Source organism: Gorilla gorilla, chromosome 4 (assembly GCF_029281585.2).
Source record: "Gorilla gorilla gorilla isolate KB3781 chromosome 4, NHGRI_mGorGor1-v2.1_pri, whole genome shotgun sequence".
Classification (NCBI taxonomy): Eukaryota; Metazoa; Chordata; class Mammalia; order Primates; family Hominidae; genus Gorilla; species Gorilla gorilla.
Genome location: NC_073228.2, coordinates 32,423,930 through 32,445,001, shown reverse-complemented (window position 1 = coordinate 32,445,001; position 21,072 = coordinate 32,423,930). Strand labels below are relative to the sequence as shown.

Here is a 21,072-nt window from a genome sequence, read left to right as displayed (position 1 = left end):
GATCTTATTGCTATCCATGGTACGTTATAAAACTTGTCTAAATATTTAAAGGTTTAAAACAAGCCTGCGCAGTGGATGTCGAGTAAAGTACGTTTCATAGTAAAATTAAAATGCCATTAAAATTTTGTTCTTGTGGGGCTGGGTGTGGTGGCTCATGCCTGTAATCCCAGCACTTGAGGAGGCTAAGGCAGGCAGATCACCTGAGGTCAGGAGTTCAAGACCAGCCTACCCAACATGGTGAAACCCCTGTCTCTACTAAAAATACAAAAATAAGCCAGGCATGGTGGCTGGTGCCTGTAATCCCAGCTCCTCGGGAGGCTGAGGCAGGAGAGTTGCCTGAACCCAGGAGGCGGAGGTTGCGGTGGGCCAAGGTCACACCATTGCAGTCTGGCCTGGGTGACAAGAGCAAGACTCCGTCTCAAAAAAAAAAAATTGTTCTTGCTTTGTAAATGCTGCTTTCTTTTCTTCATTTTGGAGTGGGGAGCCTTGCCGATAGTCAGTGACTTGTACATTTGTTTACTGGCATTTGATAGGCTGCTCCTTATCTTGCATGAAAAAATAAAGACCTAGCCAGTCTAATCCTGCTGGGATTCATATCAGTGGCCCCAGGGGGTTGAGATGCTTCAAAGCTACTGTTTAAATGGCAAAACCAAGTATCTTACTTGGATAATACTAAAGTATGTCCTTTATGGCTTTATTGGAATCTGAATTGTAAACATTTGTTACAGTGGATTAAAGTTCTGCTTTAAAATTAATTTCTGAGTATGTGAGATATGCCTTTTCTTTGTGACTTTTGCAGTGCAGTGAATTCAGGCTGTTTTTAAAAGGTCAAGTTTTTAAAAGGCAGGGGCATTAGTGCTAGGGCTGCTTGAAGATGAACAGCTATGGAGAAATCCTACAGTGAAAGGGGTACTTTTTTTTTGTTTTTTGTTTGTTTTGAGGTGTCATTCTATTGAGGGTTTATATATGTATATGTATATATCTCCATCCTAATTGTTGGCATAACATTAAAATTAGTGACACAACACAGGTTTCTTGTATAGGTTTTGAGAAACTAGCAGTCCTCAAAATAGCAGACCAAGCAATGTAGTTTTTGCTAATGGCACTTGCTGTGACTCATGATAGGGACCTACTGTTGATGAGCATTCCAACTAAAATAGCTTTCACTTCACCATTGATTAACATGGCTACCTTGCTAAAACATTTTCTGAAACCAAAAGCTAGAGTGATCATTCATAGCATTGTCTTATTAAAAGACTATGTCATACTGTATCGTAGAAAAAACCATTCTGGGTAGCAGGATTTGCTTCCTGGTCTATTAGGTTATCTGTTCTCCCTTCTAACTTTAGGTAATGTCTGAAAACAGTGCCATTCAGGTATTGCTTAGGTAACTAAACCAGTGAAACCAGTGAGACTGCCTTTATACTGTTACCAAGAACAGCAGACTCCCATTTGAAAAAAAAAACAAAAAACAAAACTCTTATTACCCTACTCAAATTATTCATCTTTAAAAAGGCATAGGGTTTTTTTTTTTAATGTTTATCATCTTGACTTTTTTTTCTCTTGAAAATTTTTGGATTAATTTGAAGATCATTTCAAAATGACCCAGGATATCACGATCTATTTTTCCTCTTCCTAAATTATTTCTCAAAACAATGTAATTTCTATGTGTGATGACGTAGCAGTCACTAACAACCTCAGCGCACTTTTTGGTTAGATATTCCACTCCAAATAGCTAAAATCAACTGCTTTTGGGATTCTAAATGTACTTAAAATTACAGGGTCTGTATGAAAATGCCAGACACATTAATAAATTAAATTTTGGTGGCCCATTCATGATACGGCTCTTTTATCTCCGGATTCTGAGATTGAAAAGGTGACTTGATCAAGCTACTGAATTACTGTAATAAAACAATTACTCCCTTAGAATTTTAATTTAGAATTTGTCTACTTCCAAAAAGGGTTTAAAGCAGTTATTACTAGACTGGCATTAGGTTATTTCAAATGTTGCGGAACAGAGGATCTTCGTGTATTTAGCTTAACAATACAAAAAGAAATTTTGCAAGCATAAATATTCACTCTTACAACATGGTGGCAAGGCTTTTCTTTGCAGAACAATCTTTGCCCTCTTACCTGCCAGACTCTTCTCTCATGCTCAGTATGTGAGGCAGTTAAGTAAAAGGGAAAAACACTAAAAGCAACTAAAATGATTGGCAAACTTCTCACTGTAACCTAAACTGCTTAGCATACAAAATTATCGTCTACCCAATAGGGTTTTATGTCCTTTAACTGAAAAGGACACTAAAAATAATTATTGTGGACTTGAGCTTTTCTCTTTCGGCGGGGCGGGGGGTGGGGGGGAGAATCACCTCTCTTACAAAGATAAAAGGCACAGAACTAACGTCTTTCATCCTTTATTGTATTGGTGCGATTATGAAATATTATTATGGCTTATAATTTAGCAAGAAAGTGCCAAGAAGGTTATTATTAATCGACAATGAATGCCGTTGATACCTTCATGCTCTTTGAAGACAGGATGCTCCGGCTTTGAAGCGCTGCATTTCTACATTGCTAACCTACAGGAACCTATGTTGAGGTGGTCCCACCGAAATACACGGCTAATAGTTCATCTCTTCCCTCCAGGAACCTTCAGGTTTTTTGTTTTTTTTTTTGAGACGGAGTCTCGCTCTGTTGCCCAGGTTGGAGTGCAGTGGCGCGATGGAACCTTCAGGTTTTACTAAGCATCCTTACCCTAATTATCTAAATCTTTGAGACGTAAATTATTTGATGTGGCTAAAAATCCTCCTGCTAGAATTTAGGTCCAATCCTTTAATGTTCGGATACTCAAATTCTTTAACGAAACTGATCACTGAGCTAGGCCGACACAAGTCCGCCAAAATGTCCGCAGAAACGTTAAGAAAAGCTGTCATAAGGCCAGCTTGAGAGACATCATAAAAGGCCTTCGCTGTCCTTTGAGTTAATTATCTAACACCCGAAGAGAGTGCCAGTTCTAGTTAGAATCCGCGCGTCAGGTTCTCCAACAGTCAGAAGGGCTTGTGTGAGGGCAGGGAAGATTTTAAACCCCGTTTCAGGCCCCTTCCCTAGGCTGTAGGAAACCACCCACTCTGAAGCCCGGCGGGGGAGGAGTGCTACAGCCAGCTGCCGAGGGAGCGCTCTGCGGCGAGGCCGTTTCCCTGAGTCACGGAGAGGGCGGGAAGCTGCGCCCGTCTGCCCCCGCCACGTCCTCCTGTAAGGGGCTCGGTCGAAACAGGCAGCGGTCGCAGGGAAAGGAAACGGCACCCGTCATGCCTCAAGGTGGCCCAAAAGCCTCTTCACTCCCAGGAGACGCCGCATTTCCTTAAAACGAGCTCTCCATTCTGGCAGCAATCAGCCGACCCTTCCCCATCAGTATCACGTGCACCTGGAAGTACGTGGGTGGGACCTAAAGCGCCCACGGAAGTGACGTCGGTCGCCCCGAGTCGCATGATGTGGCAAAATGAAAAAAAAAAACTGGGGGGAGAAAAAGAAGACTGGCGAAAGTGATGAGCCTAAAAAAGTAGTCCCTCCGGTTCCTCTGTTTCCCACCCATGTGGCGTCAGGAAGCGAGGCACCGGGCGCACTGCGCCTCGAATTCCTGCGCCCGCCGCGCGCGCCACTCCGTGGAGGGGTACATAAGGAGGAGGGGGTGAGGCGACTGGGCGGAGTTCTGTCGCCGGGATCCTTCCGCTGGGCTCAGCCGTTTCCGGAGTCTGCGCTGCGCCGGGTTCCGCCATTGCGGCTCTCCTGGCCCCTGGAGCCTCCGCCCCCGACCCGAGCTCTTTCGTCTGCCTGCCAGTTTCCTGCGTCCCCGGAGAGGATCTTGCTGAGCCCAGCCTCCCCCCTCCCCTTCTCCTCCTCTCCCTTGGAGAGCCCGGGCAGCCACTGCCCCGCAGCCCCAGTGACAGGAGGAGACCATAACCCCCGACAGCGCCATGGCCCAGATTCTGCCAATTCGTTTTCAGGAGCATCTCCAGGTGCGGCCGGGCCCGGGTTGGTGAGGGCTGTGGAGAAGGTGGTAGGAAGGATGGAAGACGCTGGAGTCTGGGCCCGAGCAGTATCGGAGCTGGAGGGGCGGGGGGGTTGTCGGTGATTGGGGTAGATGGAGGAGGGGGCACTATCTTGGAAAGCTTAAAAGATTAAATGATGTGTGGCCTTGGATGGAAAGGACAGGAGTTGGGGTGCAAAGAGCTGCAAGGACCAGGCCTGGATCCAAAAGCCTCTCGATCTTGCTTCCTGGATGGCCAGAACTGCGCGTACAAACTCTCTCCCCATTTTTTTCATTTCATTCATTTGGGTAGGGGAGTGGGAGGGGGATTCTCCCTTGTTTCTACCAGAGCAAGGATTCTTATCCCCTGGGCCAGTGCGGGGCTGTCACCTTCCATTGCTCTCTTCTTTCCCTCATCGTATCTGCACCCAGGAGTTGTGGGGCGGGTGGGTTGGGGAGGAGCAACCTTTTTTTTCCCTCCCTCTGCGGCTCTCAACTGAGAAAGGCACCTTCTCCGGTGGTGGGGGTTGGGGGTGGTGGTGAGGCGGTGGCTTTTCTCTTGCCTTCCCTGAGGCAGTAGGGACAGAAGGTCACTGAAAGAACGGAACGAGGGTAGAATGGGAGAACGCATTTCTCAGAGCGATGTCAATCTCAGAGTGTGTGGGGTCAAACTCCCTAAGGAAACTCGCCTCCCCTTCCCCCTTTTTTTATTTCTCTGGGGATGTTGTGGCTCTTAACCCCTCTTTGGTTCTGGAAGGTGGGAAAGAGTGATACAGAGGTTATCTTTTAGTCTTCTCGAGTAGTTGCAGGTAGTTTTGAATATCTTCTTCAGGATCGCATGGAATTGAACAGAGCCCTAGGGACAGAGCACAGCTGCTCTGAGACCTGCAGGGCTATTTGGTCTGTGACTGGCTTCCCTTTAGTAAGTTCTAGAGTTCTTCCCCATGGTTTCTTATCCTGGAGGCAACATATTGTTATCTGGCAACATGCCAGTGGCGGGCCTAGGCAGGTGACCATTGGAAGGCTTCACTGAATTAAACCTCTTCAGAGCTTTTGATTTTCCTGTGTCACCAATCCTGATTTTTACTGTAGCTTAAATAATTTATTCCTATTAATTTGCTTTCTTCCCAAATATCCCCTTAAAGAAACCTGCCTCAGCTCAGTCGTCTGAAGGGCTAATTCCATAATGACGGAGAATGCAGTGGTTTGACATGACACTAATATCAGTGACCTATTAGACACTTTACCATTGAAGACCATTTTTATTTACATTCCCCCATTGGCATAACATACATAAAGGATTCTTGTTAATAAAAAGTTTTAACATTCAGGCTATAAGTAACAATTTCATATTTCTTTGCAAGTATTACCATGTTTGCACTAGCAAGGACTTATTTTCCTTTAAGGCTTGAAATGTAAAGAATAATAAATCTTTACCCATAAAATGAGTTAAATAATGCATTTTCCTCAGTCATCTATGATTTTCAAATAACTCATCTGAAGTAATGGAATATACCTTGGCAATAAAAAACACTTTTACAGAGGGTTAAAAATGTTAAATAACAAAATGGACAATTTTTTTTTGATAGATCCAAGTTTAATTGCTGTGGTTGCTTTTGTTAAAGTGGGGTGGCAAATGAATGTGGAGAGTTGAGGGGTGCTGTTCTTAAGTGTGAGGGGAAAACGCGGGCTTATTTTCATATTAAACTGCATCTGAAATAACTTTCTGCAGACAAATGTTTATAAACCACACAGAATCAAGTACAGCTGCTCTTTATTTTCCACTGCAGATGTGTAGCTCACTACTAAATCTTGTGGTGGTTGGAGTAATAGCTTTTCATTTGTTTTAAAGAGGAGACAAGAATTGTTAAATGATCCCAAAGATTCGAACCCAACCTTGTCACTTATTAAAGACAAATTTAATACATGTCTGTTTTGTAACTGGCTCAAAGTTTCTGCAGATGCTTGAATGAAGCCATTTTCTTCTCAAATAATTTGAAGATTTTGAATATAAAGCGATTTGCAAATTGAAAAATTCAGTCCTCTGTGTTTTGGATTGCTATGTCATGCCTAAACTTAAGCTTGCTTAGCTAATATGACTGTGCTCCAGTTGATTGATTGTGGAGCCCAAATAACTACAGCCTCTTTCATGATAATATATCTCCTAACTTCATATCATTATCTCCTCCCTTTTTAAAAATTAATAAGCTTTTTTTTTTGAAGAGACAGGGTTTTTGCTGGAGGTCAGTGGCGCCATCACAGCTCACTGCAGCCTTGACCTACTGGGCTCAAGCCATCCTCCCACCTCAGCATCCTGAGTAGCTGGGACTACAGCCATGAGCCACCACACCTGGCTAATTTTTGTATTTTTTGTAGAGATGGAGTTTCATGTTGCCCAGGCTAGTCTCGAATGCCTGGGCTCAAGCAATCCTTTGCCTTGGCCTCCCAAAGTGCTGGGATAATAGGTGTGAACCACCGAGCCCAACTAATAAGGATTATTTTAATTGGCATCTTAGGTCTTTGACTTCTGAGCTTCTACCAGTTTGCTAAGTAGCAGAAAACTTTCTGAAACACGTAGGATAAAAACTGGAAACAAGAAATGAGGAACTTAAGTGTGAGTATAGAGTTAGCTTGTGAAACTGTAAATGAACTTATTTTTATACCCTTTAACTACATTGTCCAACTGAAGGATCTCTTGTCATCGAAGCTTGGACCTACAGCAAATGAATGTGAATATATGAAGATTTCTTTTTTCCTAGACTGTTTAGACTGATAGCAGTTAATAAATGAGTGCCTATTTGAGCAAGATACTGTTGGAATTGCAGATTCTATAAAAATCCTAGGCTACATACGTAAAATATTGCCTGTGATTCTTAATTTTTTGGTGATTCTCAATTTTCTGGCACATTAAGTATCTTTAGGCCACTTGACAGATTCCATTGTATTGCTAGATTCTTTGGGTCTTCAATTAAAAATCTCCCTACCCTGTTCTTTCCCCTTTGATCCATAGATGCAGGCATGGAATGTGTCGTTGAGTCAAATGTTAGGGGTTCTTGCTATAGTTAGTTTGGATTGTGAATAGAAAGCAATGCTAAGTACTGGGATTTACTACATGCTCTCTGGAAGAGGCAGACTTCCTGGAATTATGCGGCAGTCTCCTGGGAATAGTTTCTAAGTTTAAAATGTATCATATTCTTCAGAATTTTCTTGATGGTCAGTTTACCCAGCTTAAAGTGTGTGGTTAATTTTAGTGAAAGTGCTTTCACTCTGATTAGGAAATAAGACACAGAATGGTGTGTATGTAGAACACAATCATTTTCATTTGAGTATTTAGGAAAATTCACATTTCAGGAACCATGGTAGTTGCTCTTGAACAATTGTTTCTGACCATAATTGGAATTTGTACCTTGCTTTTAAGAGATTCCATTTATATCGAATCCTCAGCTTCTTTGCAAAATTGTTTTTTCCATACATATGTTTATATGTTATTCAAATTATATTTAACAAGGTGTTTTCCCTGTCATTGTTACTGTTGTGGCTTTTTCTCTTTGAGTTATTGTCCAGTAGAACTTTCTTCAATGATGGAACTGTCTACTAGCTACATAGGGATATTGAGCACTTGAAATGTGGCTGATGTGACTGAAAAACTAAATTTTTGCTTTAATTTCTTTTTAATTTAAATGTAAATAGCCACATGTGACAATTGACTCCTACATTGGACTGCACAATTATAGGCCATGCTGATGTGTTTTGTAAGTTTGAAGATTTATCTCACCACTCATGTTTATGTATTTAGAATATTTCGTTAGCTAAAATTAAAACACTCATTGTTCAAAGTTTTAACTGAATACTGTCTGTCTTGGAAAGTGGTGGTGATGAACAATGACTAGCAGCAGACTTCTTGAGACCTTATTATGTGCTGTAAATTTGGCTAGGTACTTTCAGATCTTCACTCAATCCCCCCAGACACCTTTGTAAAAAGTGAGACTCATGAAGTAGTGGGAATGCTGTCCGAATGGGATGTGTACTTGAGTCTTCTGACACAAAATATTTCAAAGAAATTGGATAATTGACCTTAAAAAGAGAAGTTATACAGTATCCTAGAGTGCTTTTTGTCTGTTGGACTTAGGCCCAGAGAGGTGAGTTCTCTCTACTTGTTTATAGATTAACAATGTGGTATAGTAGACAGAACAGGGAGGGCTTTAGGGGTTGTTCAAACAAATGCTGTCCAATAGAAAAATAATATGAGCCACATACTTTTTTATTTTTTTTATTTTTTATTTTTTTTGAGACACATTCTCACTCTGTCCTCTGTCACCTAGACTAGAGTGCCGTGGTGCGATCTCGGCTCACAGCAACCTCCACCTGCCAGGTTCAAGTGATTCTCCTGCCTCAGCCTCCCGAGTAGCTGGGATTTTAGGTGTCTGCCACCATGCCTGGCTAATTTTTCCATTTTTAGTAGAGTTGGGGTTTTACCATGTTGCCCAGGCTGGTCTTCAACTCCTGACTTCAAATGATCTGCCCACCTCGACCTCCCAAAGTGCTGGGATTACAGGCATGAGCTGCTGCTCCTGGCCTCATATAAATAATTTTTTAAGTTTTCTAGCAGCCATATTAAAAGTGAAAAAACATAAAATTAATTAATTTTGGGTTTTTTTGGTAGAGACAGAGTCTTGCTATATTGCTCAGGCTGGTCTCAAATTGTTGGGCTCAAGTGATCTGCTCGCCTTGGCCTCCCAAAGTGCTGGGATTACAGGCATGAGTCACCATGCCATGCCCAGATAAAATTAAATTTAATATATTTTATTTAACTTGGGACATGCAAAATATTATTTCAATATGTAATCAGTATAAAATTTACTAATGAGATACCTTACATTCTTTTTCATACTAAATTTTCTAAATCTAGTGTGTGTGGTTTTTTTTTCTTTTTTTTTGAGACAAAGTCTCACTCTGTCGCCAGGCTGGAGTGCAATGGTGGATCTCGGCTCACTGCAACCTCCGCCTCCTGGGTTCAAGTGATTCTTCTGCCTCTACCTCCCGAGTCGCTGGGACTACAGGCGCGTGCCACCACGCCCAGCTATTTTTTTTTTTTTTTTTTTTGGTATTTTTAGTAGAGATGGGGTTTCACCATGTTGGTCAGGATGGTCTCAATCTCTTGACCTCGTGAAATGCCTGCCTCGGCCTCCCAAAGTGTTAGGATTACAGGTGTGAGCCACCGTGCCTGGCTATGTATATTTTGTACTTAGAGCATATATCAATTCAGACCCTGTTTTCTTTGGAAATCCTGGTCCATATTTAGAGTTCATAAAATTTACAGTTAGAAAGGCAGATTTGGGGCTGGGGGTAGTGGCTCATGCCTGTAAACTCAGCACTTTGTGAGCCAAGGTAGGAGCATTGTTTGAGCCCAGGAATTCGAGACCAGCCTGGGTAACAGAGTTAAGACCTCGTCTCTATATTAAACAAACAAAAATGAAGAAAAAGGAAGGCAGATATGCAATACTTCAGTGATCCCAAACATACTTAAGTTTTCCAGTAATTGAATCACTTACTGGTTATTATTTAATTTTAATTACTTTAAAATTACGGTAACCACATTTCAGGTGCTCATTATGGTATGTAGGTTGTGACTTGTGGTTACCATATTGGACAACACAGGTTAAGTCTAACCTCTTGCTTCTTTTTCTCTGGGAAATGGGCATACTTATGTCACAAAGTTATTATGAGGATCTGAGATCATGTATGTGAAAGTACTTTACGTAGCAGTTTAGGAGCATTAATTATTGGCTAAATAATTTTTGTCCAGTACATTTTATTCAGGTATCTCAACCAATGACACAATATTCATTTGCAGATCCAGTGTTTTATGGTGTATAAGTATTTGGGGTTAACACATTTACCTAAGATTTGAGTACTTACTGCAGATGAGGAACTGTGTTAGACTGTAGGGACAAGGTGGTAAACAAGATGGACTACACCTTGCATTCATGCTTCCATTGATGAGTTGGCAAAGGCTGTACACTTGTTATTCCAACCATTGATGTTGTCTACTTGATTGTGGATCTTTTATGTGTTCGAACATTTGATATTGTGCACAGTTTAATACAAATATTGATATGATACAAAGTTGATTACACTCTGAAACTGCCCCCCAAAAAGAAACTTTTAAATAAATCTTTCATTATGTTCCACGAATCTCATTGTGTGCCACTGGTACATTTTAAATTAGGGTTCCTTGAACAGACATATTTGAAAAAAAAAACTTAATGAATCATATCGGATAAAATACCCATATGGAATGCCGGTCAGGCGATTGTTAGAGTTACTGTATGTGTCCTTTTTTAGGGTGGTAGTGTTGAAGTGAATCTTCTCACTTAGATGAGCAGTAGGTTCATGGCTGATATTTTAGTCCTGTATATTAGAATGAGGCTGTTTCTCTAAGTTCATGCACTATATGCCATGCCAAAACTACTTCATGAAATAAACCTGTCTTCTGAGCCACAGCAAAGTTTACAGCTCTGGGTGTCTTGTCTTTGCTTCTTGGTTAAGTGCCTATGGCTAATGCTCTTAACTCAAAAGATGGCTGAAAGCTTGGACCTAAATGTGTTATGCAAAACCCATCTGTCAGACTTTTGTGAGTCTCTTCTTTTGTATTATCTTCTTAAATTAAGACATAATTTAAGATATTTTTGCCCTACTTTTTTTGGCGGGGGGGACAAGGTCTCACTCTGTTGCCCAGGCTGGAGTGCAGTGGCATGATCAAGGCTCACTGCAGCCTTGACCTCCCCGGGCTTAGGTAATCCTCCCACCTCCGCTCCCTAAATAGCTGGGACTACAGGCGTGCGCCACCAAACCCGGCTAATTTTTATATTTTTTTGTAGAGTCGGGGTTTTGCGATGTTTCCCAGGATGGTCTCAAAATCCCGGGCTCAAGCAGTCCACCTGCCACAGCCTCCCAAAGTGCTGGAATTACAAGTGTGAGACACCAAGCCTTGTCCTATTTTTGAGGCAGTAACTATTCAAATCTTAATTGTCCTGTAATCTAATCCATAAAATCAAAATACATGGGCCATTATAGTTGTTTGAGCACCTATTAAGTGCCAAGAACTGTATTAAATATTTAATGTTTATTATCTCATTTAATTAGCAAGAGAACCCTTGTGCTTAGGTCAGATTAGCCTTATTGTAGAGATTGGGCAACTGAAGTTCATAGTAGGTAACTTTTAGAGTCACACAGCTAGTGAGCAGTCAGACTTTTAATATTTATTCTTTCATTTGGCTCATTGCCTCATTTGGTAAATGGTCTGTATCGTTTGAATTGCAAAATGTACCACAATTGTTTATATCTATGCTGTGATGTTCTTTGATTCTAGTAGTACTGTCATTTGTTAATCGGGAAATATTTTTTATATTATGAGAAAAATAGGAGACAGCAAACTAACATCTGACTTTATGCCTTGAATGATTATTTAGCTGTATCTTTTTTAAGGACTTTATCCTATTTCCTATTGGAAAATTGTGCAGGATGATTGGGATCCGGTTAACTTGTAACCAGGATTGTCTGCATCCCTCTCGTAAGACTGAACTTGTCACACTTTTCTATAGACTTTTTCTTACTGAAAAGAATGAGTGTGTTCCAGTCTGAAGCCACTTGTGAAAGGAGGAAACTTCTGCTTTCTATTTTACTGTAAATTCATGTTTTTGTGTTTATACCAAGAAATAGAAGCTTGAACTCAACGAAGGCAGTTGTGCATGAAAGGGATAGGAAATGAAGGTGACAATGGAATATATTTGCTCATTTTGAGTAGCATCATGGTAGAAAGGAAAATGGTTACAGACTTGTAGGGTTGTGCTTTGGAGGCAGACTGCCAGTACTGTTAATACTTCTCGTTCCTAATCCTTAGGTAAATAAGGATTTTCTTCAAGTTCTGAAGTAAGACGGTTTTAAAGATCATTGCTGAAAGAATAGGAACCAGATCCATTAAAGCCATATTTTGTCACATTAAAAAACTCTGCAGTGTGCTATTCTGGAAAATGTCTCAGATGTTTAATCTGGGCTTATCTATTGATTATGTCAGGTTTTCAACTTGTCTCAACTTCCTCATTTATTAAAACAATATTTCCTGGCAATTTTAAAGTTAGACTACAGTATGTTTTTGTATTTGTAGTATAATATTTAGCCCCTTAACCCCTTACAGGCACTCGAATATTAGTTCTTCCCCTCCACCCTGGAAGAGTTTCCCTTTGTCCACTTGAGTTGAATATATGTGCCGTACTAAAGGAGAAAAACTACCATCTACCCAGTTATTGAAGCCAAGATCTTGAAGTTACACCAGACTCTCTTAATTTCTCATTTTCTGCATCCATCGATTTCTGGAGTTCCTCAGTGATGCACACTGGGGGTCTCAGGGATGACAGTTTTTCATGACCCTAGGTTGAAACTGGGAGTCGTAGAAGATGAAAAAACGAGAATTGGATTGGGAGTTGACTCTGTTGCCCAGGCTGGAGTACAGTGGTGCAATCTTGGTTCACTGCAACTTCCGCCTCCCAGGTTCAAGCAAGTCTCCTACCTCAGCCTCCTGAGTAGCTGGGACTACAGGGGCCCGCCACCATGCCTGGCGAATTTTTTTTGTATTTTTAGTAGAGATGGGGTTTCACCATGTTGGCCAGGCTGGTCTCAAACTCCTGACCTCAAATAATCTACCCTCCTCAGCTTCCCAAAGTGCTGGGATTACAGGCGTGAGCCATCGTGCCTGGCCAACTTGCATTTATTTCTGATTAGCTGCTCATCTGAGAAAGGTGGCTTAAAAAAAACCACCAAAGTGGACAGACTGAAGCTAAAGACTGTCAGTATATATGCTCTGCTTGGCAAACAGCTGACTTTGGATAGATCTCATTATTTAAAGATGAATAATAAGGGGGAAAAACGCGTAGAGAGAACATGGTTTACAAAAACGCATCTCTTTCTCCAGTCTCTGCAATACTCTATATTTGGTCATATTGAACTATGAAAATCTAAGGCAGGTTTCTTTATTTTACCACAGATATCCTCAGGAAAGAGTCTCCTTATTAAAAGCCTTACTGAATCTCCATAGTATTGTGTCCTCTCACAGTTGCTTCTGTTCTGAGCACCAGAATGCTGTTTGGCAAAGGCTGCTGTAGGCTTGAAATCAACTGGATTAGTGAGAGACAAATTTTACACATCTAAAATTCTCCTGTGTATGGCCTCACAGTTGGAACTGTTGGATGTTATAAGCAGATGATTTAAATATCCCGTGAAAAGCAGTCCATTCGGGCATGTTTCTAGAGATCATAATTTTTTTTTTTTTTTTTGAGATGGAGTCTTGCTCTGTCGCCCAGGTTGGAGTACAGTGGCATGATCTCGGCTCACTGCAACTTCTCCCTCCCGGGTTCAAGTGATTCTTCTGCCTCAGCCTCGCAAGTAGCTGGGATTACAGGTGCCCGCCACCATGCCTGGCTGATTTTTGTAATTTTAGTAGAGATGGGGTTTCACCATGTTGTCCAGGCTGGTGTCGAACTCCTGACCTTGTGATCCGCCTGCTTTGGCCTCCCAAAGTGCTGGGATTACAGGCATGAGCCACCACACCCAGCCTAGAGATCATAATTTACATGGAAAGATAAGAGAAAAACAACTCTCCTGATAACGCAAATAGATTTGATGTTACAAAACTGCACCAGTATGATTGCTCTGTAATGGATTTTTGAAAAGCATTGTGAAATGGAGATGACTTTCCAGTGCTGATGTCAAAAATGCATATGCAGAGTTTAAATATAATTTTGTGTGTTTTGTTTTGTTTTTTGAGACAGGGTCTTGCTCTGTCTCAAGTGGAGTACAGTGGCGAGATCATGGCTTACCACAGCCTCGACTTCCCAGGCTCCAGCCATCCTCTCACCTCAGCCTCCCAAGTAGCTAGGACTACAGGCGTGTGCCACCACACCCAGCCAATTTTTGTATTTTTTTGTAGAAATGGGCTTTGGCCATGTTGCCCAGGCTGGCCTCGAACTCCTGAGCCCAAGCAATCTGCCTGCCTCGGCCTCCCAAAGTGCTGAGATTACAGGCGGGAGCCACTGTGCTTGGCTTAATTTTATAATTTTAAATGTCTGTAAAGTAAGCGAAATGACTAGTTGAATTGTACATTAAATATATCTAATCCCTAAGAGTTTATAATGGAAAGGGATCAAAACTTTTTCAATTGCGATAAAACTCACATAACAAAATTAACCATTTTAAAGTGAACAATTTAGTGGTATTTAGTGCATTCACAGTGTCGTGCAGCCAACACCTGTATCTAGTTCCAAGACATTTTCATCTCCCCAAAAGGAGACCCCATACACGTGAAGCAGTCCCTCTCCCATCCCCCTCCTCCCATCCGCTAGCAACTGCTAATTTGCTTTTTGTCTCTATGGATTTACCTGTTCTGGATATTTCACATAAATGGAATTATACAATAAAGGACCGTTTGTTTCTAACTTCTTTCACTAAGCATCCATGTTATAGCATATATCAGACTTCATTCCTTTATGACTGAATAATACTTTGCTGAATGGATATATCAGTGTTTTATTTGTCCTTTCATCAGTTGGTGGACATTGGGTTCTTTCTACCTTTTGGCTGTTGTGACTAGTGGTGTTGCAAACATTCATGTACAAGTTTTTGTTTGAATGCCTGTTGTCAGTTCTTCTAGATATATACTTAGAAGTGGAATTGCTGGGTCATATGGTAATTTCTCTGTTTCAACTTTTTGAGAGACCACGAAACCGTTTTCCACAGTGGTGGCACCATTTGACATGCCCACTAGAAATATATGAGAGTTCCATTTTCTTCACAGCTTCTGACAGCTTTTTGGGGTGTTGGGATGATTCGTCTGATTGGGAAAATAAGTACCTTATTTGGGCCTATATGGTATTTTTAATTCTGTGTGTCTGCTCCCAAACTCTGTAGCCCTGCCCTCACTTATATTGTGTATCCTGTTTCAGATTGTTTCCGTTTCTTCTGAGACACTGCATATACCCCTACATGTATCTGTGCTAGGCATACATCCCTGTAACTTCATGGCATTTTTGTAATTGCTGTGTACCTGTTACGTATACTGAGTGGGAGTGTCTCATTTGCTGTAGAACTCTCTGCATTAGTGTAGTGTCTGGCACACAGTAGCTGCTCAGGCATTTTTTAAGTATATGATTATTGGGAAAACTACAGAGCTAGGGAGAGATCTAAAGAAATACTAGAAATTTTTTTCTGCGAAGAAAACTTTAGAAAATTGTTGACATCATCTGTGGCATGCAGCAAAAGTTGATGTAAAAGGAACAGAAAGACCTATGGAGACAATGGGATGTAATAACAGAAAACATACAGAAACAATTGGTTCTGAAATCAGTTAAGAGCAGAACTGGAATTCATACTCTGTGGAATGAATCAGCAGTGTGGAAGGAGTAATAAGATTTTTTACAAAGATTTTGAATTTAGGCTGGGTGCAGTGGCTCACGCCTGTAACCCCATCACTTTGGGAGGCCAGAGTAGGTGGATTGCTTCAACCCAGGCATTCGAGACTAGCCTGGACAGCATGGCAAAACCCTATCTCTACAAAAAATAAAAAATTAGCCAGGTGTGGTGGCATGCACCTGTAGTCCCATCTACTTGGGAGGCTGAGGTGGATGGATCACCTGAGCCTGGGAAGTGGAGGTTGCAGTAGGCTGAAGTCATGCCACTGCACTCAAACCTGGCGGACAGAGTGAGACCCTATCTCAAAAAAAAAAAAAAAAAAAAGATTTTAATTTAGAAGTAAATCCCAGAATTAAGTAAAAGTGGTGTGTGTGTGTTTGTGTGTGTGACAGAATAGGTTACAAATTTAAGAATTTTAGAAACCGGGCTGGGTGTGGTGGCTCACGCCTGTAATCCCAGCACTTTGGGAGGGTGAGGCGGGCGGATCACGAGGTCAGGAGATCGAGACCATCCTGGCTAACACGGTGAAACCCCGTCTCTACTAAAAATACAAAAAATTAGCCGGGCGCGGTGGCGGGAGCCTGTAGTCCCAGCTACTCCGGAGGCTGAGGCAGCAGAATGGTGTGAACCCAGGAGGCGGAGCTTGCAGTGAGCCAAGATAGCTCCACTGCACTGCAGCCTGGGCGAAAGAGCGAGAATCCATCTCAAAAAAAAAAGATTTTTAGAAACCAAAATAATTGGAATGGAAGCTCTTTTCAATGAAAGAAAACTTTTGTAATTTGAAAGAACCAAAATTAAAAGGGCTTAGTGTTTGGAACAGGCCTGAGGAAGTTGTAATACCATGAATTTAAAAAAACAAAACAAACTCGGGAGGCCAAGGCACAAGAATTGCTTGAACCCAGGAGCCGGAGGTTGCAGTGAGCCGAGATTGCGCCACTGCATGCCAGCCTGTGCAACAGAGCGAGACTCTGTCTCAAAAACAAACAAAAAAATCCCTAAAAGTATAAGCATCTAGGGCACATCCTCTTCCTGACCAAAAAAATCAAAGTAATACTAGTTTTTTAACCCTGAATTTTAGATAGTGAAACAGTGTCTATAGTTTTTGAGATAGAAAGTGTCTTCACTTGTTTTTAGAAGACATGAATCACAATTTGAACCCCCAAAGAGCCTCTGAGAGCCTAAAACCTGTTTTTTCTCCTATAGGTTGTTTCCTCACTAGTAATGACAAAGTTACAATCTTAGCACAAAATAAGCAAAGGGGACAGTTTCACACAAAAATTGTCCTTAAAATATTGAGTTTGTGTTAAGTTGCTAAATAATGGATGCTCAATATGTATTAATTGAAAGCAAATCATGGTGGTTGTCATTTTAATCATTTTAATGTCATTTTAATCATTTTAATGTCATTTTGAACTCCCTGAATTTGTTAATATTAAATCATTTTGAGATAATCTGTAACTCCTCATGCTGATTGTTAGTTAATTCATTCACTCAATTGAAAACAGTATTTGTGGCATTTAAGCTCACAGGAAAACACTCCAGGCTGGGTGCAGTGGCTCACTCCTGTAATCCCAATACATTGGGAGGCCAAGGTGGGTGGATCACTTGAGATCAGGAGTTTGAGACCAGCCTGGCCAACATGGTGAAACCCCGTCTCTACTGAAAAAATACAAAAATTAGCTGGGCGTGGTGGTGCATGCCTGTAGTCCCAGCTACTCAGGAGGTTGAGGCAGGAGAATGGCTTGAACCCGGGAGGCAGAGGTTGTGGTGAGCTGAGATCGTGCCATTGCACTCCAGCCTGGGCGACAGAGCAAGACTCCATCTCAAAAAAAGAAAAAAAAATACTCTAGTGACTCAATTGTAAAATAAAATGGTTCTAGTCTTATAACTTGTAGCACCTGGTAGACCGAGTGTGCTTTAAATGATTGATCTAACTAGAATAATGTGGGATAGAGCATAATGTCTAATTTCCTGGCAGGTCCCTCAGTATAGGGTAGAAAGATACATGAATATGTACAATAGTGATGGGGTTGACAGAATGTAACACTAGGCTCCCACTTAAATGTACATTTTGTGAAGTCGCTGGGAAGTTGTGTCATAGAATGAAGTTTATCAAGGATCTTTATAACTTGAATATTAAGGAGACTGTCCAGATGTTTTATTCATATCAGGAAACCAAGCCTTTAATGTCTGCCTGGTTACGTTCATTTATAACATCCTTTATGCTAAGTCAGCAATAAGTATTATATATATTTTTTGAGATGGGGTCTTGCTCTGTCACCCAGGCTGAAGTGCAGGGGTGCAGTCACAGCTTGCTGCAGCCTCTGCCTCCTGGACTCAAACAATCTTCCCACCTCAGCCTGCCAACTAGCTAGAACTACAGGTGCACACCACCACGCCTGGCCAGTTTTTTTATTTTTTGTAGGGACAGGGTCTCGCCATGTTGCCCAGGCTGGTCTTGAACACCTGGGCTCGAGAGGTCCTCCCACCTTGGCCTGCAGAAGTGCTGGGATTACAGGCATGAGCCACTACGCCTGGCCTTGAACCCTCAAAGTAAGCCCATTTGGTAGGTTTGGATATATTCTGCACAACTTCTCACCCCTGCCATTGACTGTAGCTGTGGTTGTTTTGTGCTGCTGAATTGCATTTATACGGGGGGCATAATCTTGGTAAGTCATATCCATCTCCAAGATTTGGGGCATAAAAACTCCTGTGTTTCCCTGCAGCTTGGTTAACATTGGCCTAATTGATCTGATATCATCTAATTATTGGCTTATTTTTTAAGAATGCATTAAATATAAAGTTTTTGAAAATTTCCAATCAGCAGTTGATTACAAGTAGGAAAAATTCTTTGAGTCTCCTGGTAGTTTACCAAAGCTAATAATAATCTGACAACCTCTCTCCAACTGTGGTTGCTTCCTGAATATATTGCTTAAATTTGGAGTTTGTGACCAGAATCAAAAATTCTAAGAGACAGTGATTCTCTCAAAGGCTAACATGGAGTAGAAAAAAACTATATGTTTAAATGTGGGGACAGCAAGGGTTAAAGGCATTTTTATTTGTTGCTTGAAATCTGTGGAGCCTACAGAAAACAGTGGTTGGTATCCTGTTGATGGAAGAACTAAAGGAATGCTGCATTCTCAGCATTTCTTATTTCCTGTAGAATACAGCAACTGCAGTTTTTATTTGACATTCTGCTAGTTTCCAGGAAGGGCTCAATGAAGTGACTGCTGTCAGCATCTTTTTTCACCGCGATTGATACTAGAGAAGGTAGAGGATGTTTAGGAGCTTTTAAAGGAAATTATGTTTAGTGAAATACTTGGGTTAGGAAGTTAACCAAATCTTTAAGTACTGACTTAAAAACGCTTGTATTGAGAGATGAATGGTATCAGAATGACATACAAGTATCAGCAGGTCTCTCAGATTGTTGACCTATTAACTCTATAGTGGTAACACTTCTAAAGTCCTTGGTAAGATACAAGATTCATTTGCAGAAAATAGCTCCATCTGAAAAACAGTAGGTCATACATACTTCCTTTACATTTTCCCTATTCAGATGAAACGAGGATCTGGAAAATGTGAAGCCAAGCAATAATTGTGAAACATAAGTCCTTAGTAATGCTGTCATAAACCGGTTTTCATGTAGTTTGATTTTCAGCTGATACAGCTGGTAAATGAGTTATATTACAAGTCTATGATTCATTAGGAAGCAAACTCCTTAGGTATACTTACAGAGAAGCCAATTTCCAATGAGTTTATTCTTAACTAATCAGATGTGAGAACTGCTGGTTGAAATTAGTAGGCTCAAAGCAAACCTACTACTCCTTTAATTATGTGGTGTCTGTAGGCACAAACAGATAGATTGTGAATGATTGCTGAGAGTGTGCCTTGGTGCTAATGGAGAGTTGTCTTTAGATAGTTTAAGAATTGGGCCTTGAAAAAATTATGGTTTTATTTGGTTGTATGTCTTAAGCTAGCATTTTCTGCCCTTCTTAAGGTATATAGTATTGAATTAAATATATTAATAGGACCATGGCCTCTTTGGTCCTCTTAACAATATTTTCATAGTTTGATCACTAATATATTCTGTTAAGATGCTCATACAACACCATTAAGTTTCCTGATTCCTTGATGTATCAGGGTTTCCCCATTCTGTCTTTAGGAGCATGTGAACAAAGCAAATTGGCCCAGGTAAGGTTTGAGTATATAACAGTAGCATGATGCTAAAACCAGTCTATATCGGCCAGGCGTGGTGGCTCATGCCTGTAATCCCAGCACTTTGGGAGGCCGAGGCAGGCAGATAACTGAGGTCGGGAGTTCGAGACCAGCCTGAGCTACTCCGGAGGCTGAGGCAGGAGAATGGCTTGAACCCAGGAGGTGGAGGTTGCTGTGAGCCGAGATCGTGCCATTGCACTCCAGCCTGGGCAACAAGAGCGAAACTACGTCTCAAAAAAAAAAAAAAAAAAACAGTCTATATCATAATACCATAGTCCCAGAACTAGAAGTTCATCAAATAATGGAGTGCTCTGTGCTCCCACACTAAGTGCTTGATGTGTGTTAAATCACCTTAACCTTTCATGGAGCACCTAGGCATGCTTCTTTGCTCCCTCTCAAGTAAGGATGGATACTTTTTTTCCCTTTCCATTTTCCATATTTACAATCAAATGGAGTATATTTTTAAAACCAAGACAGGAAAAACAAAGTTTAAACCATTAAAAACTGATGAGCATTCAATGTAGATTTCTGAGTCTCATTGCTGATGTGTTTTTTATTTTTATTTTTTATTTTTTTGGAGACAGAGTCTTGCTCTGTCGCCCAGGCTGGAGTGCGGTGGTGCGATCTCAGCTCACTGCAACCTCTGCTTCCCTTGTTGCCCAGGCTGGTCTTGAACCGAACTCCTGGCCTCAAGCTATCCTCCCATCTCAACCTCCAAAGCACTGGGATTACAGGTGTGAACCACCATACCCAGTCTTGTATTTGCTTGTATTTGTTTCTTTTGCTTAAACACTTTAAATAAAGTCAGGCTATCATATTTTACCTGTAAATACTTCAGCTTGCATCTTTAGAAAATAAGGACATTTTCTTTCTTTTTCTTTTTGAGATGGAGTTTCACTCTTGTTGCCCAGGCTGGAGTGCAATGGCACGATCTTGGCTCACTGCAGCCTCTGCCTCCCGGGTTCAAGCAATTCTTCTGCCTCAGTCTCCCGAGTAGCTGGGATTACAGGTGCCCACCACCATGCCCGGCTAATTCTTTTTTTTTTGTTTTTTTGTATTTTTAGTAGAGACGGGGTTTTGCCATGTTGGCCAGGCTGGTCTTGAACTCTTGACCTCAGGTAATCCACCCATCTTAGCCTCCCAAAGTGCTGGAATTACAGGAATGAGCCACCGTACCTGACCAGGACATTTTCTTATAATCATAATATTATTTATAGCTCCCTGATATTTAAGAACAATATCAGAAAACCAGTCCATATTCATATTTTCCTCATTGTCCCTAAATGTTGTTTGGTTTAAATCAGAATCCAAGAAAGCTCATACTGCTTTCAGTTATGTCTCTGAAGTTTCTTTTCTTTTTTTTGAGACGG

General features: G+C 41.2%; 1 protein-coding gene across 2 annotated transcripts in view; it reads left to right on the top strand.

The window, feature by feature from the left end:
* Nucleotides 1-919: 919 nt before the first annotated feature.
* Nucleotides 920-21,072, top strand: part of CLTC (clathrin heavy chain) — a 77,691-nt gene continuing 57,538 nt past the window's right edge. For both annotated transcript variants that reach the window (XM_004041243.5, XM_019026589.4), the window contains exon 1: nt 920-4,013. In XM_004041243.5, the coding sequence (XP_004041291.1) occupies nt 3,972-4,013 (42 nt within the window). In that variant the 5' untranslated portion in view covers nt 920-3,971. The remainder of the gene's footprint in view (nt 4,014-21,072) is intronic.